At 62.1% G+C, this 26,712-nt stretch overlaps 3 protein-coding genes across 5 annotated transcripts in view; all 3 read left to right on the top strand.

The window, feature by feature from the left end:
• Positions 1–12,295, top strand: part of LMF1 (lipase maturation factor 1) — a 148,314-nt gene extending 136,019 nt beyond the window's left edge. The window contains exons 13-14 of the transcript XR_005213599.1: positions 10,438–10,529; positions 11,160–12,295. The gene's annotated coding sequence lies outside the window, so the exon portion shown is untranslated. The remainder of the gene's footprint in view (positions 1–10,437; positions 10,530–11,159) is intronic.
• LOC119517679 lies at positions 40–3,876 on the top strand. The gene is made up of 2 exons (XM_037814587.1): positions 40–2,557; positions 2,947–3,876. Exon 1 carries the CDS (start codon positions 1,511–1,513, stop codon positions 2,258–2,260), a length of 750 nt encoding a protein of 249 aa, XP_037670515.1. The 5' UTR covers positions 40–1,510; the 3' UTR covers positions 2,261–2,557; positions 2,947–3,876.
• A 12,122-nt stretch (positions 12,296–24,417) lies between the features above and the next one.
• LOC119517440 (guanine nucleotide-binding protein G(I)/G(S)/G(O) subunit gamma-13) lies at positions 24,418–25,958 on the top strand. Of its 3 annotated transcripts, none has more exons than XM_037814126.1 (3): positions 24,418–24,507; positions 25,484–25,615; positions 25,785–25,958. In XM_037814126.1, the coding sequence occupies exons 2-3, from the start codon at positions 25,518–25,520 to the stop codon at positions 25,888–25,890; spliced, it is 204 nt and encodes a 67-aa protein (XP_037670054.1). In that variant the 5' UTR covers positions 24,418–24,507; positions 25,484–25,517; the 3' UTR covers positions 25,891–25,958. The 3 variants fall into 3 exon arrangements, with proteins under 3 accessions (XP_037670054.1, XP_037670053.1, XP_037670055.1); XM_037814125.1 differs by lacking the exon at positions 24,418–24,507 and adding an exon at positions 24,699–24,755; XM_037814127.1 differs by lacking the exon at positions 24,418–24,507 and adding an exon at positions 24,767–24,997.
• The last annotated feature ends 754 nt before the right edge of the window (positions 25,959–26,712 follow it).

Below are 26,712 nucleotides of genomic sequence, written 5' to 3'. Positions count from 1 at the left end.
TCATCACCATCACAATCATCACCATCATCTTTATCATCACCATCATCTCCATCATCATCACCATCACAATCATCACCATCATCTTTATCATCACCATCATCAATTCCATCACTGTCATCTCCATTACCACCATCATCCTCTCCATCGTCAACATCATTTTTGTGGTCTGACCCTTGCGTACCACTTACCATGAGACCTGGACATGTACTAATTCATCTAATCCCTGTGACAAGAGGACCATTAGCCCCAGTTCACAAACAGGGAAACCAGGGAACAGAGAGATGGAAGCCACATGGCCAGGAGGCAACGACCTTTCGTGAGCCCTGACAGTCTGGCTCCAAACCAGCCCCTTCGTGAGCCCGCCTCCTGGGACACAGGCGGCTCAGGGGACACGTGAGGCAGCCGCTGGCCTTCCCGTCCCTTCACTCGCGCTGAGCTCTGGGCGTGAAACGCACCTGCCTGTGACATGCGTGAAGCTCCCCAAACCCCATCTGGGAGGAAGTGGGGAGGCCTGAGGATATGAAACAGGAAGCTCTGGCTATTCATCCGCAACCAAAGCGGTCCAGACGAGCCCGGGGCAACATTTGGTTTGCTTTTCTGAGGGAGAACCGTGCAGGCTCGAGGCCTGGGAGATGGGGCTGCTGTGTTCCCACTTCACGTGCTGAAGGAGGCCTCGGCGGGGGCCGCAGGGGGCGCAGACAGGCGGAGGGTCTGGCTCAGAAGGAAAGGCGGCTGGAAACGCCACGAGGGGCTGTGGGTCCCAGAGGGGGCTGTAAACCTGTCAGCCGTGGTGAGGGACGCGGGGACTGACGGCTCATTAAGGACATCTGTCGAAAGCCAGAAGACTCCATCGGCGCTGAGCCGAAGACGTCTCGGTGGGGAGCGAATTGAATGTGCTTTTTCTAGGGAGGAAATGGGTTTTCTCACAAACCGCTTGTCACCAGAAGCTGGCTGGTAGGAGGGGTCAGGGGCGATGAATCCCAGCTTGCCTTGCTCCTGAAGACAGGAAAGGAGGGCCTGGGGTGGCGCCAAGGGTCCCCAGGTCTCCTCAGCCCCTTTCGTGGGGGACACCTGGCTGCACGTGCCCCCACGAAGCCCAGAGCCTGGCCGGAGCTGCTCACACAGGCCCAGCAGCAGGTGTGGGCAGAGCCCGTGGCCACCAACAGCCACCTGAGCGCCCTGGGCTCCTCCCCCTGCTCCACGGAAATCTAAGACGATCGTGGCAAGAACATCCTGAAATGCACAAAAAAGCTGACATCACTGGTCACAAAGGAAATGCGGCTGCCCAGGCCCTGGCGCCCCCAGCCCCTGGTGCCCTGTGACCCTGGGACCCCTGTGCCGTCAGCCCCCCGTGCCCTGTGACCCCGGGACCCCTGTGCCCTCAGCCCCCCGTGCCCTGTGACCCCGGGACCCCTGTGCCCTCAGCCCCTGTGCCCTGTGACCCCGGGACCCCTGTGCCCTCAGCCCCCCGTGCCCTGTGACCCCGGGACCCCTGTGCCCTCAGCCCCCCATGCCCTGTGACCACAGGACCCTCTACCCCCGGGCTCCTCGCACCCCTTCTGAGGGTGTGGTGCAGTGGGGAAGCCCCAACTGGGGCTCAGGTCCTGCTCTGTCACATGCCTGCCCTCATGTCCCCCCGTGCCCCCCGCCTTGCTGTGGCTCCATTGACCCCCACAGCTCCCAGTGTGCTGGACGCCGGGACCCCAGGCCCGAGTCCCACAGTTCCACTTCCCAATTGTGTCTGGACATCAGCGTCGTGTCCAAGGCCAAGACGGGTGGACACGCGGTGCTCCCGTGGACCTCCAACCTGGGGGTCCCTGCCATGGGGGGCAGGCGCTATGGACACCCACCCAGGGTGGGCTCTGGTCCGACGGCTGAAGACAGGGCGCCCCCAGCCCCTGTGCCCGCCTGCCTGCCCCTGCCCGCTGTGGCCCGGCCTGTCCCCTCCAAGGGCTGTCGGAAGCACGCCTCGGGGAGGGGCCCTCCGAGGGCCCTGCACCGCGCGGCAAGCGGCTCTCTGGGCTCCGGCCCCCGAAGTGCAGGTCACGCGCGTGCAGTGTCCACTTCAAGGAAGGACTGGTTAAAGGGGCAGGGAAAGGTAGAGGAGGTTTCGTTAGCGTCCACAGAACAAACGCTGTCGAGGCTGCACGTCCTGCTCGCTGCTCTGGCCTCGGGGCTCTCCGCCAACCCCCCAGCTGTGACCCTCGGGGGTCTCTGTCCGTCCTGCAGAGTGGGGCCACCAGGAGCTAAGGGCAGCTAAGGATGTGGGGACCCGGCCCCCATCAGCCCCCGCACACCGCAGTCGCCGTCCAGGGCTCCCCAACCCACGTCCCTGAGGGCCTCGGCGACATGGCGCAGGCAGCCCCCGCCGCGGGGAAGCAGGTCCTCAGGCGTTTCTCCCAGAAAACCACGCCAGGCTCCAGGGAGGGCGTGTGGCGCCACAGCCACCCCTCAAAGCGGGGACCCCAGAGACCCTCCCAAGGAGCCCACGCCACTGAAGAGACTTCCACACTTGCACCGGGAGCTGGCTGAACAGAATGTTCCAGAAGCTGCTGAAGTAGGTCTTCCTTCAAGCCCCAGACCTGCACACACGGGCCGCTGCCCCCTTCCCACTCGTGTTTAACCAAACACAGTCAATGCGGCCAGTCGCGGGAGGGACGCGCGGCTGTCGGCTGCGGGTGAAGGTGACCGTCCTCATGTCCCGATCCCGCGGGCTGCGGCTCCCCCTGGCGGCGCGGGGTGGCCTTCCGTCGCCCGGGCTCCCTGGCCGGCCTGGGGTGTGAGGGGGGCGCCGGGAAGGCCTGAGCATCCAGCCGAGGGCGGGCAGCGGGCGGTGCAGTCCCCGCCACCGAGCACCACCAAGGCCGTCACGGGGCCCCGGGAGGACAGGCGGCATCAACCAGCCGAGACGCACAGGGCTTCTCGGGCCCACATCTCTGTCCGCAGGATCCTGTCGTGGGGCGCTGTCCGGTGCACCCCACTCGCGACGGCCACACCTGTCTCCAGACGCTGCCGCTGCCCAAGGGCTGAGACCCACTGGCCAGGTCCCGGGTGTGCGGCTCAAACGGAGAGTCCCCTCTCCCGGCTCTCAGGCCAGGCGTCCCCACTGGGGTCTCGGGCCGCTCCCCTGGCCTTCCGCCCTGTCCGTCCGTCTCTGCCGTTGGACTCAGGCCCAGCCTAACGCGGGTGACCCCATCTTAGGTGGACATCATGGTGACGAGCCTTCTGAGGGGCTGGGGCGGGACCTCCACATCTCAGGGCCGACGGTCCGGGATCCAGCCTCGACTTTGCCTCAAGTTCACCTGTTCGGGGCTCAAAGCCGCCCCCAGCTCCCAGGCCCCTCCTGTCGGCCTCCACCGAGGGCACTGGGGAGCTGGGTGGGCCTGGGGGGCTTGGGAGGGACAGGAAGGGGGTCGGGCCACCCAGTCTCCTGGCCGACCCAGCGATGGGGCCCTCCTGCCGCCCTGCCCCTCCCCATGCACCTCCATGGCAGGAGGACGGGGACCCCAGCTAACACGGCCAGCTGGGCGGAGGGGCGAGGGGACACGGCAGGGAGCAGTTGGGCGCCGCCTCCCGGGGCCAAAACACAGGAAGGAGCAAAAGGCACAGCCCTGAGCTCCAGGGGCCGCAGGTCAGGGCGGGGTGGAAGGAAAACCAACAGCCCAAAAAGGAAACGCGGGGGTAACCCAGAGGGTTGCCGAGATCCAGCCCCGGGCCGTGTGCTCACCGGCTGCTTCCTGGTATCTGTCATCTGTGACCGCTGGCTCACGTGCGTCTGCTCACAAGAAAACTCGGTGTTTCTGTTCGTTTTGGGGAGCTCTTTGTTATGATAAAAATCTTGTCATTCTGATATTTTTATATTAAACATTTTTATAAAAGATGTGAATGGATCTTATCCAGAGATAGGATCTTTGAAATGTGATTGGTTAAGATGAGGCCAAACTGCAGTGGGGGCCCCGATCCAATGTGACCCGAGGCCTTCTGAGAGGAAACCTGGACCCAGATGGACAGACAGAAGCAGAGACGAGTGATGGCACCGGAGGGTGCCGGGAGCCACCAGAGGCTGGCAGAGGTGACGCAGGGGGGCCGAGGATCAGAGCAGACTTGTCTCCCAAGATGAGGTTCAAGTGGCGACTCAGCAGGAAAACACGCAGGCCACAGCCACCCTGAGCCCCGCTTCACCCCCCACAGCAGCCGTCACTTAGCACTGAAGAGGACAGGCGTTGTCAGGACGCGGAGAAACCGGGACCCTCGTGCACTGCGGGGAACATAAACTGGTGCAGCTGCTGGAAGACGGCGTGGCGGTTCCTTGAAAACCAGACAGAATCACCCTGTGGCCCGGCAACCCCCCTCCTGGTTACATGCCCCAGAGAATCAGGCAAAACTGGACAATACGTCCATCACAGCATCGTCACGACGGCCAAAAGGTGGACGCGCCCCAAGTGTCCTTGAGATGACGGGTAAACAAAGCATGCTCCATCCGTACAACGGAATAGTACTCCGCCATAAAGAAGAACGAGGTCCTGCTGCGTGTGACAACGTGGGCGAGCCTGGATGAGATCGTGTTGAGAGACGCAGGACAGACGCTGTATGAACTCGCTGATGGGAAATACTGAGGGTAAGCAAATTCGCAGTCACCAGGGCTGGCGGGAGTGGGGGAATGGGAAGTCCTTGCGACATGAGTCAGGGTTTCCGTTTGGAAGGATACAAAGAGTCTCAAAATAGGGGCGAAAGCTACAGTGTTGCTAATGTACTTCCTGTCACTTGTCCACTGAAAACGGTTAAAATTATTTCTATGCTAGCCCCCCCCTCCCCCCTTCCCGCCCCTCGGGGGCTCAGCGGCATCAGCAGGCCCTCTGCCTGGGAAGGGACCCCCGGGACCCCAGCTTTGCCCCCCCCCCACAGCCCCAATGATCAACTCGGTCTGGGATGGGTCTGCCTCCCCTACTCCCCGTGTCAGGTGCCAACAGGGGCACCCCTCGGGTCACAGGCCCCCAGCCCTGCGAACGGCCCTGGGCGGGGTCTGGCCTCAAAATTCTGAGGCTCGTGGGGACCCCATGCGAGGCTGTGGGGCTGCTCCCACCTTTCATTTTCACCTGAGTCTGGGCTACAATTTCTGGGCAATGAGAAAAACCCCATTAAAACCTGGTGACCCCGGTTTCAAGGAGGAGCTGCCATCTTAGGTCCCCGGGACCACGGGCTTCACGGGCTGGGCTACTAATGTCATTTTGGGGACACCCACTTCCCCCACTTCCCCGGAATTCCCCAGGCCTTGGCCTCGCTTGGCAGGAGCCCCCCGGCCCGGGGCGTGTCCCCGTCGGAGCCCGCTGCCCCGGCCTCCCGCACCCCTGAAAGCCGCGCGTGGGCCTGAGCGCGCAGGAGGGCCCCGCGGGGCGACGCTGCGGGGAGCGGGAGGGACCCCCACAGGTCCGGGGCGCCCGCAGGCCTCGACGGGCACTCGGGGGGTCGGCCCCACAGCCACGCCCCCGCCCGGCGCCCGCCGCAGGCCGCCCCGCGCACCCGGGACCCCGCCCCGTCTCGGAAGGCCCCGCGGAGCTGAGGGAGCGCCCGCGCGCGGCCCCGCTTCTCCCCCGGCGCCCGCCGGCCTCGCGGCCCGGAGTCTCGGGGAATCACAGGACGGCAGCCCTGGGGGAACTCGCCAAAGGCCTCGAGCCGGGGAAAAGGTGGAGCCCCTTTTATAGCCCCGCGGTTGTAGGGCGCCCGGGGCAGCGTGTCCCGGGAACGCGACTGACGGCTGTCACGTGGGGATCGCCCAGGTTGGCGTCCCCTGCCCGACTCCAACATGGCCGCCCCGCCCACTGCCAGGGCCCCGCCGCCCGGCTCCAAGATGGCGGCGACGCGCGGAGACCCCGCCCCTTCGTCGGCTGTGACCCGGAAGCGGTCGCCCGGAGCGGAAGTAGACGGGGGAGGCGCGGCAGGCCGTTGAAAAGTTAGCCGGCGCGGACTCGGCGGCGGGCTGTTAGCGGCGGCTGCAGGCGAGCGGGGACGGGGCGGACCGGAGCGACAGGCCGGAGGTGGGCGGGGGCCCGGGAGGGGGTCGCTCTGCGAGGGGTCGCCCCGGGTGCTGCGAGTTGCGGCCTTTGCCCTCCCGTCTCTCGGCTGCCCGCCTGTGGGGGTCCTGCGAGGGCTCGAGCCTGCAGGCCGGGAAGGAAGGGAAGGACGACGGCTGCTCGCCCGAGGTCCGGGGGTGCGGTCGGAGCCGCCCCCACGCCGAGCCCGGGGCAGCGGCTCCCTCGGGAGCGTGTTCTTCCTCTGCCCGAGTTGGGGGTCTCCTCGCTGCGCCTTGGCTCCGTCTGTGGAGTTTTTTAAAGTTTGAGGGATCTTTTGTTAACGGAAAAGACCATTATGCTCCTTGGGTTTAAATTAATATCCTTTTTATTCAATTTATAGGTCTAAATTGAGTTTCCCTTGAGCAGGCATGCAACTCCATTTGTAAGCGTAGTGATTTCGTTATGCACTAAGAACCCTCACTGGGGAGCTTACTTGTGACGTGCGACCCTCCCGGGTTGCAGAGCCGGAATTCCCCTGGAGCGCTGCCGACTGCGGCTCGGGTGCAGCCTGTGGCTGCCCTGGGGAGCGCCCGGTGCTGACCCGGGCTCCGCCTTCCCGGCCCAGAGCCCCGCAGGCACCCGGCGGGCTCCGAGGTCCTGCCGTGCACCTGTGGGCTGGGCCGGGCTTCTCTTAAGTGTTTCGAGCCCCTGTCACTTCTCGACGCCGGTTCTCCCTCGATCGCTGACAAACGCAGACCCCGGGTGTCCACACTGTCCAGAGCGTCGGTGGAGAGGGCCCCTCTCGGCGGGAAGCCGCGCTCTCGTGCCCCCTCTCCGCCGCTCCCGGCTCAGGGGCGTCCGCCGGCTTGGGTTCTCCTCCCGCACGTCCCTGGCGAGGCCTTTGTGGCACAGGCGCTTCGCTTTACCGCGCTTCACAGATACTGCGTTTTCTGCAAATCGAAGGCCTGTGGCAGCCGTGCGTCAAGCCAGTCTCTTGGCGCCGTTTCTCCAACAGCGTGTGCTCGCTGTGTGTCTCTGTGTCACATTTTAATTGAGGCACGAACATTTAATGTTTCAGACATGATACTGTCACACTCTTAATAGACTACAGTGTAGGGTAAACGTAATTTTCATGCCCTGGGAAACCAAAACCTTCACGTGACTCGCTTTGTCGTGTGGCCTGGAGCTGAGCCCGCAGCGTCTCCGAGGTAAGCCCTTAACAGTCAGGCAGACGAAGAGTCCCACTGGCGACACCCCACTTCCTGCTGGGCCTTGGGAAAGCCCGGCTCCCACTCACTCACTCTTTAAAACATACATCCGCTTGATAATTATAAAAGCCACATGTGAACACATCCTCCCTAGTTTAAAACAACTACGAGACAGCATCACAGACCAGACCAAAGTTCCCTTGGAGGACGTGTAGGTGTGGTGCCTGGGGGTCCTTGCCATGCCCCCTCCCTGGCCTTTGGGGTGTCCCCAGGATTCCTCAGATGTGTGAAGGGCTGCTTCCCGGCTGCCAGGGATCTGGGCCTTTGGAGAGTGGGGGGTGCAGGGTAGGGGCAGGGGCAGAGGCCACGATCCTGTGGGCACACAGAACCGCGCGGGGCTCAGTCCAGCCTCCCTGGCGGCAGGCACAGCCAGCAGACCCTCCCCACCCTCTGGCTGGTCACAAACTCTCTTTGTTTTCCAGCATTTTCTTTTTTCTCTTCCTCTTCTAGCTGCAGGAGGACCTGGGTCTGATTCTGTAGAGCCATCAACACTGAGCGTGGTCCTTATGTTTTTAAAGTTGTTATATTAAAAGAAGAAAGGCAGAAAAGCAAAGGAGAACACACGGGCACAGCTCGGAGACTTTGTGGGTTTGCGTCCAGACCACCGCAGTAAAGCAAAACAAGGCAGATGTGGCGATAAAGCACGTCACATGAGGTTTGGGGTTTCCTGATGTATGTAAAAGTTGTGTTTATGTTATAATATAGTCTATTAGGTGTGCGATAGCCTAAGACAAAAACATGCATACCTTAATTTTAAAATACTCTGTTGCTAAAAAGTGCTAACCATCATCCGAGCCTTCAGTCAGTCGTAATCTCTTGCTGGCGGAGGGGCTCGCCTCGATGTCGTTGGCTGCCGACTGACCCGGGGGTGGCTGTTGGCAGTCGGGGTGGCTGTGGCGATTTCTTAAAATAAAGCAACAGTGAAGTTTGATGGACCCTTCCTTTTGCAGACGATGTCTTTAGAGCACGTGATGCTGCTTGATAGCATTTCACCCACAGTAGCACGTCGCTCAGAATTGGAGGTTGCCTCTCAGAGCCTGCCACTGCTTCATCGACTAAGTTGATGTGATACTCTGCTTCCTTTGTTGTCGTTTCACCAGTGCTCACAGCGTCTTCACAGCAGTCGATTCCCTTTCCGGGAACCACTTTCTTTGCTCATCGTAAGGAGCAGCTCCTCACCCGTTCAAGTTTTACCCTGAGATGGCAGCAATGCAGTCACATCTCGGGCTCCACCTCTGATTCTAGTTCTCTTGCTGCTCCTGTCACATCTGCAGTTCCTTCCCCCGCGGGCGTCTTGAACCCTCCCAGTCCCCTGTGAGGGTTGGAACCGGCTTCTTCCAACTCCGGGTTACGCTGGTGTTCCGACTGCCATGAATCCCGGTGTTCTTAATGGCGTCAGGGTGGTGAATCCTTTCCAGAAGGTTTTCAGTTTACTCTGCCCAGGTCCATCCGAGGAATCACTCCCCGTGACAGCTGTAGCCTGGCGACACATTATTTCCCAGACAAGACTGAAAGTCAAAATGACTCCTTGATCCATGGGCTGCAGAATGGGTGCTGTGTTGGCAGCAGGAAAACAACGTTCGTCTCGTGCCTCTCCAGCGGGGCTCTTGGGCGGCCGGGGGCATCGTCAGCGAGCTGTCATGTTTTGAAAGAAGAGAGTTGGGGCCCTGCTGTGGGTTAGGCTTTGGCTTAAGGGAGGTTGTGGCTGCTTTGAGCTTTCTCCATATCGGCAATAAGCTGTTTTGCTTTTGCATCATTCATGTGTTCACTGGAGTAGCACGTTTAATTTCCTTCAGGAGCTTTTCCTTTGCGTTCACAAGTTGGCTTTCTGTTTGATGCAAGGCCCAGCTTTCGGCCTGTCTCGGCTTTCGCTGTGCCTTCCTCACTGAGCTTGATCACCTCTAGCTTTCGATTCAAAGGGAGAGAACTGTGGCTCTTCCTGAGCACTTAGAGGCCATTGCAGGGCTATGAAGTGTCCTAATCTCAGTAGTGTGTCTCCGGGAAGAGGAGGCCCGGGGAAGGAGAGAGCCTCAGGACACCGTGCTTATCAGTTAAGTTCACCACCTTACCTGGGTACAGTCGTCACCCCAGAACAGTTGCAATAGTAACATCAAAGGTTGCTGATCACATTTCACCTTAAAAGGTACAATGATTAAAAGCCTGAAACATTGCAAGATTTCCCCACAACACGGCACAGAGACGTGAGGTGAACACACTGTTGGAGAAATGGCGCTGGTGGACGTGCTTGACGCAGGCCTGCCACTACCCTTCGATTTGTAAGAGATGCAGCATCTGGGACGTGCAGGAAAACCTGGTCTCTACATGGCCACAGCGTCCGGAGCCTTCATTGCCTCGTCCTGCTTGTGCAGAATGACTCACGGCTCCCGTATGTGTGAGCTGAAATCCTAAGTTGAGGGCAGAGTCTGCAGAAGCAGATCTGCCCGTAGTCCACATCCCCGGGGGTTTGAGCTGGAAAGGGCGAGGGCCTGGGGAGAGGCTGCCCTCGGAGGGCCCCCTGCCCTCCCGGGCGTGGATGCACGTGTGCCCTTGGCCTGAGTGCCAGTCGGGCTGCTCTCCTCGTCGGTGCTGTGGGTCCTAGCAAACGCCATCCTCGAGGAGTCCGTGATCTGGGTCAGTGGCGACACGGACACCGCGGCCAACGCTGGGAGCCTCCTGGTCGGTCCTGCCCCTCTCGCTCTCTATGGTAAGGGCCGGGTGTATCTTACAGTCGCTTGGGTGTTAACACTGATCGCCAGGACGGCACTCTCAGGGGGCTCTACCTGTGCTGCTTTTGGAGATGCTATTGGGACTTTTCAACCCGGATTTGAAGTTGTGGGTAACCCAGCAACCAGGCTCCCCCGCCTGCATATCCGTGGAATCCGTGGAGCTGTGTTAAAAGTACTAATTTAGGAAGATGCCCAGGGTGGTCACGCCAGGCTCATCCGGGAAGGCTTCCTGGAGGAGGTGAGCTGTGGCCTGAATTCTCTCATAGCCTTAGGGAGCCTCCTGAACCTTCCAGGGTCTCAGGTCCTCGTCTGAAATGTGGGTCCTATCGGAGCTGATGCTGGGCTTGTGGTGGCCCTGGTGTCACCAGGAGGGCCAGTGGAGGCAGCCTGGGTCTGGCCATGTGCAGCATTTCCCTTCCTTCCTTCCAGCAGACCTGGGCCCGGAGGTGAGGAGACCGAGGAGGTTGTGGAAGAGGACCCCGGGCTGGTGGTCACTCTGCAAAAAAGGGAACATGATGCCGCACGTGAGATACGACTGCCCCGTACACCCGTTCAAGCATGTTTGTCACCACGCGGTCGGAATGCCGTCCTTGGGTCGCACTGAGTTCTCAGGACTCTGTCCCTGGGACCACCGCGCGTTGTGTGATGTTGTTGGGTGTGGACCTGCCTGCTGCCTGTTGGCCCACACAAGGGCTGCCTGGGGCTGGGCTTTGCACGCTGGGCAGCTGCTTCCAGCCTGCCGCTCTCACTGGGGCCTGGGCTGGGGCTCACTGAGCATCCTTCTGGGGATGGGTTGGTGGGTGTCACCTCTGTCCTGTGACTTCCTGGGTGCTCTCTGCTGCTGTGGCCGCCGTCCTTCAGGCTTTTCTCAGTTGAAAATGCTTCGTGTCGCTGTGAACTCTTTGTGCCGTCACAGAGAATTCCGGAGACCGTCGTTTGTAGTTCATATTCTTTGAAATAAATGGACCACCAGCCTCAGCCCTAGGAACCGATTTGCTTTATAGAGGATTTTTAATAATGGTGTTTGTTGAATTGGAATTTCTTACCAGAGTTTCTTCCTTGAAGGAAAATTTGTAAAAAAAGATGAGCTTAGGTTGCGGCTGCCCCGCCTGGTTTCCGTTCTCATTAGTTCTCCTGCTCTCAATGTTTTTCAGACGTGCCGAGAGTGAGACGTCCCTGCCCGTCAGCCAGAACTCCGAGACCTGCAGCCAGTGCTACTGCTACGTCTGTGACAAGCTCACAGCAGCCGTGAGACCCTGTGCCGGGGGGTCGGGAGGGGCCTGGCGGGCTTCGTGCCAGTGGAGGGTTGGGTTTGTGGGGGCTCACTGGGGCGCCCAGAGGCGGCATTGAAGTGCCACAGGGAGTGTTGCTGCTGTGGTCCCTTCTGGCCTGAGTTTGTTCCTAGGAGGATGGAAATCCAGATTCTGACTCAGCGGAGGTGCGGTTTGGAGGGTGGGACATCTGGGTTCCTGTGAAACCGGCGTTGTCTGTCCCGAGATGTCAAGCCCCACCCCACCCCCAACTCCTGCCAGAGCAGCCCACCCCACACAGACACTCAAGGCGCAGGCCTGAGACCCAGGTCGGGGTCAGAGTTCACACTACCCATGGAAATTTCCTCTGTCCCCGGCAGCCAGACATGGGGCCCCAGGTCTTTTCTGGGAAAGAGACCTGCAGGTGATAGCTGAGGGCCCGTCCCCCTTTCAGCTCTGGGGGTCACACAGTCGCCAGAGCCTTCTGTCAGTTTTTTCATGAAATGTGAGCCGACAGCCAAGGAGTCCAGGCTTTTGGGGAGAGCCACACAAGAGACACAAAACCAACAGGAGGGCTCAGTGATGTCAGGAAGTGGAGGAGAGCAACCTGCAGAGGACGGGAAGAGATGACACCTGAGAACAAGAGCCTGCTGCTGTCAGCCAGCAGCCAGCAGAGAACATGTCCTCACAAGCTGCAAACCCCCTTCTGAACGTCCCCCTCCCTGGCCGGCAGAGTCGCCAGCTCACCCGCCTCGGCCTGACTGGGGCAGGCAATAGGGACACTGTCCAGGGCGCGGCAGGGTGGGCTACAGCCTGCCAGGGTCAGGCTACGCGACTGCAGAACCAGTGAGTGTTGATCAGAGCACGGGGAGAAAGAGGGGCACTCTGTGGGGATGGACGTCCTCACTCCCCACCAGAGAATAAAAATATATATGCAGGGCCCCCCTGAGGAGCTGGGGGAAACACGGAGGTGTTGGGCTTCCTCACCTGGATTGTTGCTGATGTTCTCACAAACACTGAGGTCTTGCAGTTTGATGTGCTGAACCCTCTGTCCCAGGGCTTGTCCTTATGAAGCTCATCACTGCAGAGGAGAGGCTAAACCTGCTTGTGGTTGTGCCTCAGTCTCCCCCTGAGTGCCTCCGTGTTGCTCAGATGTGGCCTCTCTCTCTAGCTGGGACAACTCATCACGTGGACTCCCTGCCCTCCCCTCTGTGTGGGACCTGACTCCCAGGGTGTGAATCCCCCTGGCAACACAGGATATGACTCCTGGGGATGAATCTGGACCCGGCATCATGGGATTGAGAACATCTTGACCAAAAGGGGGATGCAAAATGAAACAAAGCTTCAGTGGCTGAGAGATTCCAGATGGAGTCGAGAGGTCACTCTGGTGGACATTCTTACGCACTATATAGATGACCCTTTTTAGGTCTTAATGTGTTGGAATAGCTAGAAGTAAATGCCTGAAACTATCAGACTCTTAACCTTCTAGCCTTGACTCATGAAGATGATTGTGTAACAATGTAGATTACAACAGGTGATTGTGAAAACCTTGTGGATTGCACTCCCTTTATCCAGTGTATGGATGGATGAGTAGAAAAATAGGGGCAAAAACTAAATGAAAAAATAGGGTGTGGGAGGGACAATTTGGATGTTCTTTTTACTTTGATTTTTTATTTTTATTCTGATTCTTTCTGGTGTAAGGAAAATATTCAAAAATAGATTGGGGAACCTCAGTGGTTGCTGATGTGCTCACAGACATTGGGGACTGGTGGTTTGATGGGCTGAGCCCTCAGTCATGGGACTTGCCTTGGGAAGACTGTTGCTGCAAAGGAGGGGCTAGGCCTGCTTATAATTGTGCCTAAGTGTCTCCCCCTGAGAGCCTCTTTGTTGCTCAGATGTGGCTCTCTCTCTAACTAAGCCTACTCTGCAGGTAAAATCACTGCCCTCCCCGCTATGTGGGATCTGACGCCCGGGGATGTAAATACCCTGGCAACGTGGAACATGACTCCCAGGGAGGAATCTAGACCTGGCATCGTGGGACGGAAAACATCTTGACCAAAAGGGGGATGTGAAATGAAATAAGTTTCAGTGGCAGAGAGATTCCAAAAGGAGCTGAGAGGTCCCTCTGGTGGGCACTTTTACATACTATATAGATAACCCTTTTTGGGTTCTGATGAATTGGAATAGCTAGAAGTAAATACCTGAAACTATCAAACTACAACCCAGAACCCTTGAATCTTGAAGACGATCGTATAAAGATTTAGCTTATGGGGGGTGACAATGTGATTGGGAAAGCCATGTGGATCACACTCCCCTTTGTCCAGTGTATGGAGGGATGAGGAGAAAAAGGGGGGCAAAAAAAAAAAAAACACCTAGTATTCTTTTTTACTTTAATTGTTCTTTTTCACTTGAATTTTTATTCATATTACTTTTGTGTGTGTGGTAATGAAAATGTTCAAAAATTAACTTTGGTGATGGATGCAGTTATACAGTGGTGCTGTGAACAGTTGAATGTACGCTTTGTATGACTGCATGGTATGTAAATACCTCAATAAAAATGAATTATTAAAAAAATAGATTGGGGTGGTGAATGCATAACTGTATGATGGTGCTGTGAACAGTTGATTGTGCACCATTGATGACTGTGGTATGTGAATCTATCTCAATAAAATTGAATTTAATTTTTTAAAAAATACCTCTGCATGTTGCCCTATGGATGTAACGCAGTTCCCATCAGAACCCCAGAGGCTTCCCTGTAAGAACCTGCAAGCTGGTTCTGGAAAGCAGGTGGAGACACGGGGTCTGTGGTGCTGAACCCAGAGAGGAAGGAAGGGGTGGGGGGTGAGTGTCACCCTAACCGGAGCATGGCGAGGAGTCACTGGGGCCCGGGCAGGCGGAGCCAGGAGCCGTCCCTCAGCAGCCCAAAGGCTGACTCGCGAGGGATCACAGGCCAGTGTGCGGGGACGGAACCGTGGTTCTAGAGGACTGTCGGTGACCACAGTAGGCCGGGATTTGTTAGCAGAACTCAGAAAGCACCAACTGTTAACAAAAAACTGAGCTAAACTTCACCAAAATGTTAAAAATCTGCTTTTAAAAAAATGCCATTAACAAAATGAAAGAGCAAGCCATAGACTAAGTATTTGATATATACCCCAAGTGAATTCGTTTCCATGATACATAACAAACTCCTGCAAAGCTAATTTAAAAGATAGCTTAACCCAGAAGTACCTCCTCCGCTCTGTGGTCAGTTGAGTTTGACGAGGTTGCTAAGACCATTCAGTGGGGATTTGGCAGTAGCCCCTTCAAAAATATTGCTGGGACAACTGGAAATCCCACTTGTAAAACTGAATTTGGACCCCTACCTCCCACCGTCTATCAAAGACCTAAATGTAGGATCTAAAACTCTAACTCTTAGAAGATTTTCCTAGAAAAAAATCGTAGGGATTTGGATTTGGCGACGGTTTCTTAAATATGACATCAAAAGCTTAAGTAACAAAAGAAAAAATGAACTGGACTTCACAAAAACATTCGTGTGTTGAAGGACCTGTATCAATCAGGAGAGCGGAAAGATAACCCCCAGAATGTGAGAAGATATTTGCAAGTCGAGGATCTGATGAGGATTTATTATCTAGTAGTATAGGGAACTCCAACCCAAGTCAAAGACAACGCAATGAAAAAGTGGGCGAAGTGCTGAGTAGACATCTTCCAAAGAAGACCCACAAGTGGACAATCAGCACACGTGAAGACGTTCGGCATCGCTGGTCGTCAGAGAAAAGCAAACCAGCCACGGCACCGCCTCATGCCTGCCGGGATGGCTGTCAATAGAAAACAAAAACAGTAAGTGACGCGAGGATGTGGAGAGATCAGAACCTGTGCGCGGCGGGTGGGAGTGCGGTGGTGCAGCCGCCGTGGAAGGCAGCGTGGCCGTTCCTCGTGACGTTGAACACGGATTCCCCAGGACCCCGCAGTTCCGCTCCTGGAGACGGGCTCGAGCGGAGCGGACGCCTCCCCGTGTCCGTCAGCGGGTGGAGGAGGGGCGTGTGCACCCCCACAGCGGGCGCCCCTCGGCCGTGGGAAGGAACGAGGTGCTGATGACGCCCAGCACGGGAAGGAGCGCCTCGGGACGGTGCTGCGTGAAATCGGGCGGACACGGAAGGGTGCCATACGGTTCCCCGAATGTGAAACGCCTAGATCAGGCGAATTCTCGTGACAGAAGGTAGGTGTGAGGCACCAGGGGCTGGGGGGCGTGTTGCTTCCGTTGCGGTCGATGGGTGGTGGTGAGGGCGGCACGACGCGGGACTGACACCGCTGACTTGGGCTCATAAAGGGGCGAACTTTGAAACCGAGAACGGCAAATCCTGTTGCATGTCACCACAACCAAAATGGAAGGAAGAGGGAAGGTGGCCTGGTGACACAGGGCCGAAGACCAGAGTGACCACTTCACAGCAGGGGCTCGGGGGGAGGCGCTGACCCTCTTTCGGCATCGGGGGGCTGCTGAGAGGACCCCCCCCACCCGAGGATGGGCCGGCCGGGGCAGTCACGCAGCCGCCTTGTGGAGCCGCGTCCTGGAGGCAAACCTGCCCTGCCCTGCCTCTGCGGTTTCACTCAACAGGAAACAAGAAGACCTGTGCACAAAAGGACAACGCAGGTACTGTGTCATTTTCATTCATAACAGCAAAAATGTAGGTTCAGCTCAGGCGTCCATCAGGAGGCAGGTGGGAAACCAGCTGTGCTGCCCCCACCCAGCGGGGTCCTCGGTGGCAGGAGAAGCTGCTCACCGCAGGGGGTGGGGGGTGTCAGGAACCGAGCACGTGGCGGTCGCCTGGAGAGCTGCGGGGGTGATGGAACATTCTGGGTCTGGCCTCAGTGCTGGTGTCACAGCTGCGCACATTTGCAGAAACCCAAACCCATCAGCCTTAAACATTTGTCTTTTATTGATGCAACTTTGCCTCACAGTTCAAAAGGGGGGAAGCAACCACAAATAGGACCAACGACTGGAAATACAAGGATGGTGGGCAGCAGAGAGGGGATCCCCCAAGACTCAGGAAAGAAAAGATAAAAGGAGAAGCTGGGAGATACGGAAGACAGAAGCCCTCCACATCCACAGTCGGTGCTTCAGAGACCGAGCTCACGGGCAAACCCGAGACGACAGTGTCCACCCTGGGCCAAGACCCTGGTCCTGGGGAGCCCTGGGCCGGACCATCTGAGCAGAGAAGCGGGCGCCCGGGCAAGGGGGCTGTGTCCTGGGCCCTCCCAGTGGAAATGCCGCGCACTCGCTGCAGCACCTGGTCTTAGATGTTGAGGTTTTATGAGACGCAGCATTTCCACGTCTGCAGGCCTCCTCCCAGGAGAGCAGCGTGTGCCCCAGCCGAGGAGGCTCCCGGTGAGCTGGGCACAGAAGCCAAGCCCTGGTGTCCTGCCTGCCAGCTCGGGGGCGGCTGCCGTGGGCGAGCTCTGCCCACAGTGCCAGCTCTGGGGACCCCTGCCCTCTGCCACCACAACCCCTCTGACCCCTCCGCCATGGCGATCTCGGGGCCCGGGGCTGCGGGCGGGGGGCAGGTGTGGAGGGAGGTGCGGTGGGAAGCTACGCGGACTTGGGGCACATTTGTCTTCCACGGGTCCCTGGACGGCAGGTGCCATCCTCCAGCTCTCACATCGACTTGAGACCCCCTGGTGTCCTCTAGGGCTCCACGAGCTGCTCAGGCCTGGGCTGGACACTCAGTCACCACCTGAGCCCCGGGCTGTGCAGGTGCCTGTGCTCAGCCGTGTCACTCGCTGCAGGAAGCACGCCCAGGCTCCCCTGCACGTGTGTGCTCTTGCACGTGCTCCCGAGTGTGTTCAGGTGGGTGTGCACATGTGAGCGTGTGTGCTGCTCGTGTGTGGTGCCTGCGTGTGCACGTGGGGGTGGGACCGTCCCCCGTGGGTCTGGGCGGGACGCTGCCTGTCCTGTGTCGAGCCAGTGGCCTAACCTCGTGGACGCTGAGACTCGGCCACGTGGCCGGTGACCGGAAGGCTGTTGCTGAGGCGCCTGCCCTCAGCCGGGGCCCATCGGGCCCATGTCCCCGGCTGGCCGTGCGAGTGGACGGTTGCAGGGGTGTCCTGGGCGTCGGGCGAGAGGAGACATCTCCCCGTCAGCTCAGGCCGCGTGTCCATCGTCCCCACTTGCCCGCGGTCGCCTGCCTCCCTGTGGGGCTTGTTCCTGTCCCCGCACGCCCCCTCCTCGGCACGGGTCATGTGGCTGCTGCAGAGGACGCTGGTGCTCGGTGACTTCCCCGAGCCCTGGTGGAGAAGTTCGTCCACTGCTTCCAGTCCCTCCCCTGCCTCCACTGCTTCCGCTTCACCAGCTGGTGAGGGTGTCCAGGGTGGGGACATCCTGCAAAGCAAGCCCCATGCCACCCAGGGGAGTTGGGGTCCCTCAGGCACCTGCACCCAGGGCCGTCTCCCTCCTCAGCAGGTACGTGGGGGCGGCCTCAGGTCTGGGCCAGGCTGTGGGTCCACCCGGCTCACCAGGGACCGAGTCCCCGGCTTCACAAGCATGTCGTCTGCGTGGGGTCGGTGCAGGGCTGGGGCTCGGGGGGTCTGGGGGTTTGGGGGCCTGGACGCGGTCTTGGGTCAGGGTGCAGTCGGGACACTTGGTTGAGCAGACTGGGCTCCGTCCCCCTGGACACATGGCATGTGCTCCTCGCACTGGTGCGGGCAGGGTCTGGGTGAGACGTGCCAGGGCCCCCCGGGCCCCCTCAGCCCTTGCAGGGCACCCAGATGTGGGGCTGGCTCAGGACTGCGGCCCCCAACCCCTCTGGCTTGAACGTCGCTTGGTGGGACCACGGGCTCCCGACCAATGTCCCGAGAGGCCCGAGCATCGCCGGGCAGCCAAGGAAGAGCTGGAAGAGGGGGTCCCTCTGGGAGGCGTTTGCCGCCGTCGGAGGCAGGACCGAAAGGCGGGGCCGTGTCCCCACCGCCAGCGCCCCGTTGTCCTGCAGCCGCGGCGTGGGGTACACCCAGGGAGGCCCCTGCCCCTCCTCTGCCCCCCGTGCCCCTCGGCCCGCCCGCCCCACAGGCCCAGGGCCTCGTCCGTCTCCTGCCCCCCACGGGCTCCACCGTTTTCTCTCCGGCCCTTCGCCGCCCTCCGGCTGACTTACCGGAGCCTTCGGGAATCGGGGAAGACCCTTCGTTACCCAGCGGGTGTCGGTAACTTCTCCCAGTGAGACTTTCTCACTGTCCACCCCTCTCTCCAGAGCTTTTTAATTTTGGGCGGTTTGACCTGTCGTCCCCGCGGGGCTCGCTGGGCTTTCCCTCCGTGAGGCTGTTAAAAACAGCTGCTCTGTTTTCACCTGAAACCTTGGTACGTGATTGAAAACACGGGGACCCCTCGTTTCCCTCAGTCGAGCGCTTCAGCCTCTGGGCGCCGCCGCCCCTTCCCCACCCACCCCCTCGCCGTCCCGGGACCCCACGAATGCTCCGGGGGCCGAGGGGGCTGGGGGCCAGGGGCACGGGGCTGAGTGGCCTCGGGCCAGACCATCGAGCATGAGGGCCCCACGGGGAGGGCACGGCCGACCTCTTGAGCGCGTCCGTCGAGTTCATCTCGTTTGCGTCCCCGTGACAGGGGCGGGTGGCGACGGCGCGGGCCGGGCACGTCGGGACTGGCAGCCAGGGTCCTCCATTGCAGCCGCTGCCCGGCCTCCCCGCTCGCACCCGCGCACCTCGAGAGCTGCCTGCAGGGGTTCTGGGCGGGGAACAGCCTCCGCGGCCCGGATGGGTGAACGGCCGCGTGGTGAGGAGCCATGGCTGGGACACGTGACACGTCCGTCTGTCCTCCCGGCTGGGGCTCTCCCTAGGGGGCTCCGCCGCTCTGTGTGAGAACCTGCCCCAGCACCCAGCCTGGCCCCGTGGGGCTGGCAGACGTGGCGCGTCCTGCCGAGCGGGTCTCCGTAGCCTGGCCCTCCCAGGGGTCCCCACGCACTGCCCCCACCCCTTCCCGGGGGCCCTGCCCGAGGCTCTTGTCTGCCGCAGCCCCAGTGAGGCCCGGTGTCCTCTGCAGCAGGCCCTGCGGGTGCCACACAGCCGCCAGTCCCTGGACCGGAACGCGAGTGCCGGACGCTCTGTCCCGCCACCCTGCCCCCCGCTGACCCCACAGCATGGGAGCCTCGGGGACACCCGCAGTGCTGGGGGCCAGGCTCCGGCCAGCCTCGTGTTCTCAGGTCTCAGTCCTCCCCCGGGCGGCCCAGATGCCTGCCTGGGGGTAGCAAGGCGGTGGCGAGGGGTCCGTGGGGCACCTTGGAGGCATCCAGTGTGTCCCCGTGTTGCAGGCAGTGCTGGAGCACCCCCCTTGCCCTCTGGGGCAGCAGCCCTGTCCTGGAGCCAAGCCGCTCCTGAGCACACTGGGCCTGCAGGCGCCACCGGCCTCCTTCCAAGAGGTGAGCAGCTGTGGGGAGCACGGAGAGCATGGGGGGTGCGGCCGGCTGGCGCGTGGCCCGTGGCGGATGGTGCTGTGCGCCTGGGCGGTGTCCTGCAGGAGCTGCGGCTGCGCACCCTTGTCTCCCTGCCCTCCGCCCTCTTCTGCAGCCAGCACCTGCTGTCCCCACACGCGTCCTCCTGCGGGCCGGGATGTCTCTACCTCCCTTCCTGGAGGGTGGTCCCAGCTCGCCCTCTGCCTGGGGGTGTCTGTGCACCCCCTTCCCACCTCCTTCTACCCTGTTTGCTCTCTCCGGGCCCCCAGCTGGGCCCCGAGGCCTGCCTGCTGCTCTGAGTCCAGGCTGTGCTGCAGATGCTGCCCTCCGAGCTGCCCTGGCTGTCGTCACTGCTGGACATTGTCCTTGCCTGGGACGAGGCCAGCCCTGTAGGCGCCTGAGACCCGCGGCACTGCCCATCGCTCACCTGGGCCTGGCTGGTTCCAGGTTGGGGCCCTCAAGACCCGGGACACGGCACAAGCATCACCCCCCCCTTTCTGTTTGCTGTTCTAGAACTTCTGGGCACTGAAGCTGTTTTCGGAAGGCCTTATGCACAAGACTCCCGTCCTCCAGGACGCAGTCCATGTGCTCGTGAGGGGCCTGAGCTCCCAGAAGCGAGCCCTGTGGAGTGTGAGTGCCCCTGTGCCCACCCGAGGCCCGGGCCAGGGCACCTCCCAGCACAGGGCTCAGCCCACACCCACCCGCGCGGCCCCTGTTGCCGTGGCACTGCTTGTACGCGGCCCCCGTGTAGAGGCCGCTACACCTCAGCTGGCACCAGGGGCTGCAGCCAGGGGTGGGCAGCTGGCCAGAGCCACAGGCAGCTGCACAGGCCCAGCCCCTGCCCTCGAGCCTGGAGCGTCAGACCCTGGGGTTCCCACCATAAGCTCGGGGTGCGGAGGACGGTGGGTCTGTGCCCAGAGCTCGGCAGGCCGTGTGCACGTGTGAGCCAAGGATGGTGCTGCTCGTGGCTCGGGGATGGTGGATGGAGAAGACCTTGGGCTGCCAGCTCCACGGACACAGCAAAACCCGGGACCCACCCGCGACTGAAGCATCTGTGTGCACAGGCGGCAGGTCCTGGGCCTGGACGACGTGGGCGAGCTGCTGTCCCTGTTCCTGGGCTTCAGGAATTTGGCAATTCAAACCATTGGCATCCTCCTTCCCACATCGTGGTGGAAAAACTGAGCCAGTGAGTGTGGCCGCTGCCCGGCCAGGCCTGGCTGATGCCGCTGCAGAACCCACTCTCCCTGCAGGGTGGGCTCGAAACCGAGACCCACGGGGCCCGGGGTCATGAGGCTCCTCTGCCTTGCCAGCCCGCGGTGCTCCTGGCTCGTGGCCGCCCCTCCAGCCTGCCCTCTTCTCCCGCGTCTTCTCCTGTTTGGTCCCTTTACGAGGACACCTGCCACTGGATCTGCCCCCCCCCCCCGACCCAGGACAGTTGTCTTCAGATTTTTAACTTAATTCTGCAGAAACCTTTTCCAGGTGTCACATCCACAGGACCCAGAGCTCAGACCCCAACATGCCTCTAAAGCAGGCACAGTCCACACACTGCACTTAAATGTCCAGCCCCCGAATCCTAAGCCATCCCAACAGCTCCAGAAGTCTGCTCCCAAGACACAGCCATGGGATCAACCTTCCACTCCGGAAGGGGGGACATGGGGGTCCAGGGCTCCCCGCGGCTGCCCTGCCCAGGCCTGCCCGGCACCTCCCCTGGGCACCTGTGTTGGCTCAGGGCAGCCAGGGTGAGGTTCAGCCAACCCCATGCCCCGGCCCTCAGCGCCACTGGCTTACAGGTAAACAGAAGGTTCCAGAAATGCCTGTTTCCTGATGACAGGGATCACTTTTAAACAGAAACTCTTCTAGTCACAGCGTGGCACTGGGCCAGGGGAGTATTTCATGGTGGTCCCAGTGCCATAGGGAAGCCCCCCGCACACCTGGCCATTTATTCAGACGATCGAGGCCCAGTGATTCGCCCGGGGATCCCCACGGGGTCAGGGCCGATGTTCGCACGGGGGGGCACTCGCGTTTCCTGAGCCGGGGCTTTCTGGCGGACCGTGAAGACGGCTCTTCGCAGGGTTTCCGGAAGGGGCGCTGGGGGGTGAGTTTCTCTTGGGCGTTGACAGAGGAGCCCGGACACAGCCTCCATGTTCGGTTGTTTCAGACGACGGGAACTTCCCATTGAGAAGCTCCCCCTGAAACTACTTGTATTTTTGCACACATAAGTCTAAGAACTTAAGCTATTTTTGAAAACTGTTTTGGAGCTTTAAAAGATTATGTAAAACCTTTTTATTAGCTCTTCAATGTGTTGAAATAAAAATCCCTGTGGTGTTTTTCCAGTCCCTGCGCTGGCCTTGGCTGGTGGTGTCTGTGGGGAGAGGAGCCCCAGGGTGCCCCCAGCACTAGCCGCTCCCTCCAGCTCAGCACACACGGGGCTCCGGGGAGGGGGCGTCACTGAACCACTGACCCCCTGGGGGTGGGGCCCCTTGAGGCTGGGGGAGGCCTGACCCACGGAGCCTCTGAGAAAACCTGCCAACCCCTGCTGGGCCCCTCCCCACCGGAGCCACCGTGTCTGAAGGGCCGCCCCACAGCCTGGCGTTACAGACGCCAGCACCAGACCCCAGGGCTGGGCAGGGGCCTCTGGCCCAGGGACACCCACAGACGGGCCCTGCCTGAGGGGACAGCAGGGCCACCAGGCCCATTGGGTCCTGGGAGGAGTCCCATGCAGCCTCCCAGGAACCCACCCCACCTCCTAACAGCTCAACAAGGGGGTGCGGCTGGGGGTCCCTGTGAGCTCAGCTGGGCCACAGCTGGCGCTAACACGGGGGTCTCGCCGCCCCAGCCATCCCACCCTCGGGCTCCCAGGCAGCCCGGCTCCTGCAGCTCTGCACAGGCAGGTGGAGCCCTTTCTAGGCCGCGCTCCACTCTCCCTGCAACCCAGTTAGAGAGCTAATTTCAGAGCCTCGAGGTCCCCGCTGGCCTGTGCGGAGGGACGGGTGGGGACAGGCAAGAACGGAGGGCGGTGAGCAGCAGAGCCCACCCGAGCCCCTCACAGGGAAACGGACTCGAACGCCGAGTGTTGACAATTTACACGGCTCCAGAGGGGGTGACGCCAGGGTGGGTGAGGCCAGGTTCCCAACACTGTCCTGATGACGGCCCCAATAGCTGACAGTGTCCCCCACTGCCCAGGGAGCTCCCGGCCCCACAACCCCATCGCCCACCCCTCCCCAGGGCTCCCCGCACACCCTGACGCCCGGGTGTGTCTGCGGGGGTCAGAGCCCGGCCCAGCCCCTGGATTTTGGGCCGCAGATCTGTTGCACCCAGGCCCAGGTTTCAGAACTGCCACCAGCACTGAGCGAGGTGGGGTGTCCTGTGTCTAGGGGGTCAGCCCCCCTCCCCGCGGTGCCCAAGAACAAGCTGGAACAGTGGGGGCTGGGACTGCCTGCCACCAGCTTGTGACAGGGCCTGTGGAGGTGAGCACTGGCCCAGGGACCCCGGGATGAGAGTGCACCCCAGAAGTGGCCGCTGAGCACTGGGGGCCCAGGGCCGGGCGCTGTCGGCCATCTGCCCCCACAGGGAGGCTGCCCCTCCCCCACCCACAAATCTGTGACAAAAATAATCTCTCATCTGCATGGCCTGGGGGCCCCAGTCCAGAAGTCCTCTGACCCACCGTTGCTGAGGACCCCGCTGGGCAGGCAGCTCTGGGTGGGCTCCCCCGGGATGCCCGTGCCCTCCGTCGTGCCTCCCCAGAGCCAGTTCCCAGGCCCTGGCCAGGCAGGTACACAAGGCCCCAGAGCATGTCCCTAGGGCTGCCCCAGCCTCCCCCAGGCCCTTCTGTGGCCGCCGTTGCTGCCCGGGGGCCCCCACCCAGGAGGCAGCCTGGCACCTGCGTCACCCACGGTCTCCGGGACACAGCTCCCATAGCAAGTAGGGGGGACATTCCAGGGCCCTGCTGAGGGGCTCTGGCTCCTGCACTGAGGGTGACGCGGAGGAGGATCTGCCTTGGGCCGTGGTGGACTATGTGGGGTGATGCTGGGGTGGGGTGTGAGACAAGCCCCTCTACAACCCCCAGACCCCACCATGGCTGCCAGTCTTCACCACCACAAGGTGGAGTCACCCCCTGAGACTGCATGTCAGGGGTCCCACCCAGGGAAGCTGGTTGGTACCCGGCTCAGCCCCCACCCAGGGGCCAGTCCCTCCCAGCTCAGGGCACTCTGGGGGGCAGCCACCACGGGGAGGGGGCGGGGCAGTGCGGGACTTCCACACCGGGCTCGGGCTGGGGGATGTGCAGGAAGAGGCCCACGTCCACCGAAGGTCAGCCTCGAGGGCCCAGGGGACACTGCTGGCCATCACCACTTGGCTGCAGAAGCCCAGGGGGCCAGGGGCTGCCCCAGCACTCACCTCTGTCTGGCCCCATGAAGGGGCACCTGGGGCCACCGGGGCGTGGAGGGCTCCAGCCATAACCAGACACTGGGGTCCTGGAGCTCTGGGGCAACTAAACTGGTGAAAGCGTCTGCAGGGCACCGCGCAGGGCCCGAGCCCACCCACCGCGGAGGGGACCCGACACCTGGGCCAGGTGACCCGCCCTCTGAGCGCAGCCCCCGCCCTGCTGCCCTCCCACCCACCGGGTGAGCCCCCGGGGTCCGCGGCGAGAGGCGGAACCCCGCGCCCAGCATTGGGCGGGGGCGGTGCCAGGCCGGCCCCGGGGCGCAGGGTGGGGCGGGGCGCCTCGCCAGGGTCCCGCCGCCCGCGCGGCCTCACTCCGCCCGTCGCTCCTGCACCCTCGCGTCTCCTCGCTGCCACCTCGCAAGGTAGGGCTGGGGCCAGGGGCAACCGAGGCCCTGGGGTCCTCCGCCGGCCCAGGGCGTCCTCACCTGGGGGGCGCAGCGGCCGGGGGCGGGGGTGCGGAGCCGGTTGCCGGGGAGCCGCGCGCAGCCGCCCGTAGTGCCCGCCGCGCCCGCCGCCCGCGCAGCCCGGCCGTGCGCGCCCCGAGCACCGAGAGCGGCGCAGCCCGGGGGCGGCTCTGGCGGCGCGTGCGGGCCGGGCGGGCTGCGCGCAGGTAGGTGCGGGCCCGGGGACGCTGGCGCCGCGGCTGCGGGTCGGGGGTCTCCGGGAGGGAAGCCCCTACGCGTCCCCGCGCCCGGCTGCCTGCTGGCCTCTGTCCACCCTCCCAAGCTCCACGAAGCCAGCCTGGGAGGGGACGGGGCTGGGGCACCCTGAGGGCGCCGTGGGCAGCCACCCCTCACCCCCGACGGGCTCACTCCCGGGCCTCATCCCGTGGCCATACCAGGCTGGTTCCAGGTAGAAACCAGGCTGGGAGGGGCGGGAGGCGTCCAGAGAGACCCCAGGCAGCGGGGACCTACCCTGGGTCGGCTCAGCAGCACCCCCATCCCCCAGGCTCCCCCCTCCCCCATCAGTACAGGCAAATTACAGCCAAATCCTCGGGGCCGGCTGTGTCCCCACACAAAGCCGGGTGGCAGAGGGAGCCCCGCCCCACCCTCACAGCCACCTGGGCTCCCCCCTGCAGCCGGGTTTGGGGGTGGCCCCCCAGCACTCTGCCAGGCCCCACAGCCCCCTCGGGGTGGGGGGCAGCCCTGAGAGTGGAAGGTTTACCTGCTGTAATGAGCCCCACGGGGGCACGCGGCGCACAGGGCCTCATTAGTGGGGCCTCAGCCCTGACCCACACTCCAGCACCCGAGGCCCCCGGCCCTGCTGGGAGGGCACCGCTGGGGGGGGGGGGCACCAGCCGAGCCCCTGGCTTTACAGGCTTCCCCCCCGTGCCCTCAGCCCCAGGCTGGCCGCCGCAGACGCCCCCGACCCCATGGAGGAGTGGGACGTGCCCCAGATGAAGAAGGAGGTGGAGAGCCTCAAGTACCAGCTGGCCTTCAAGCGGGAAATGTCATCCAAGACCATCCCCGAGTGAGCACAGCCCCGGCCCCGCCCCCCCCACCCTGGCCCAGAGCGATTTACATCTCATTTGCCTGCGCCAGGTTCATGTGCATGAGCCCAGACCACACCCCGGCCTGGGGGGGCCCACGGACCTGGGGAGGGGCTGAGACCCCCACTCACCCCGCCCTCCCACCCCCAGGCTCCTCAAGTGGATCGAGGATGGGATTCCCAAAGACCCATTCCTGAACCCCGACCTCATGAAGAGCAACCCGTGGGTGGAGAAGGGCAAATGCGCCATCCTGTGACCCCGGCCCCGCCCCGACTGACGCCCCGGGAAGTGTCGTGTGTCGCTTTTATAAAGCCTTCCAAGGACTGCGGGTCTCGTACACTGTGCACCGGGCAGGGGGCTTCCGGGGGCACGAGGCGGTGGGCCCCTCGCGGGCACTACAGCAGGTCCCTGACGTACAGGCTGCGGCGCACGGCGTTGGAGACACCCTCGCTGAAGCGGAACCACACGTCGCTCCTGCCCACGGCCGTGCCCAGGCGCCGCTCCGCCGGCTCGGGGGCTGCGTCCTCTGGGGGCACCACACGGTGGTCCCGCAGCCACCCTCAGGGGCCCCCTGCCGCCCACACCTGGGCTCACCGGGCACACCTGGGCTCACCTGGGCTCGGGGCAGCTCTCCTGACGACCACCCGCCCAAAGAAGTCTCTCTCCGGCTGGGGGTGGGGAGGGGCGGTCAGGGGCTGGCAGGGACAAACCCGGTGACCCCAGACCCCAGGGACCACCCTCCCCCATGACGCCAAGGGGAGGGCCCCAGACATTTCCCGCCCCTGCTTCCCCTCGATCCCTCTCGTGCAAAGGGGAACCCTCTGGGCCGAGTGTGTCACCCTCAAATCCACCTGCTCCCTGCCGAGCCGGGCCCAGGGTGGGAAGGGCTAACAGCAGCCCCTCGTGCACAGATGGGAAACCGAGGCCCAGGCAGTGCTGGGTCAACGCCCGGAGCCCTGGGGGTTCAGAGCCAGCAACCCGTCAGCCCAGCCCCGCCCCTCACCTGCTCCTCGAAAGCTGCTCTCCCTCACGATGTGCTCCAGCCGCTGCTCGTGGTTGCGGGGGGCAGGACGCACCC

The sequence above is a fragment of the Choloepus didactylus genome, chromosome 21 (assembly GCF_015220235.1).
Source record: "Choloepus didactylus isolate mChoDid1 chromosome 21, mChoDid1.pri, whole genome shotgun sequence".
Lineage (NCBI taxonomy): Eukaryota > Metazoa > Chordata > Mammalia > Pilosa > Megalonychidae > Choloepus > Choloepus didactylus.
The sequence above is the reverse complement of the archived record's forward strand: the minus strand, read 5'-3'. Positions and strand labels throughout refer to the sequence as shown.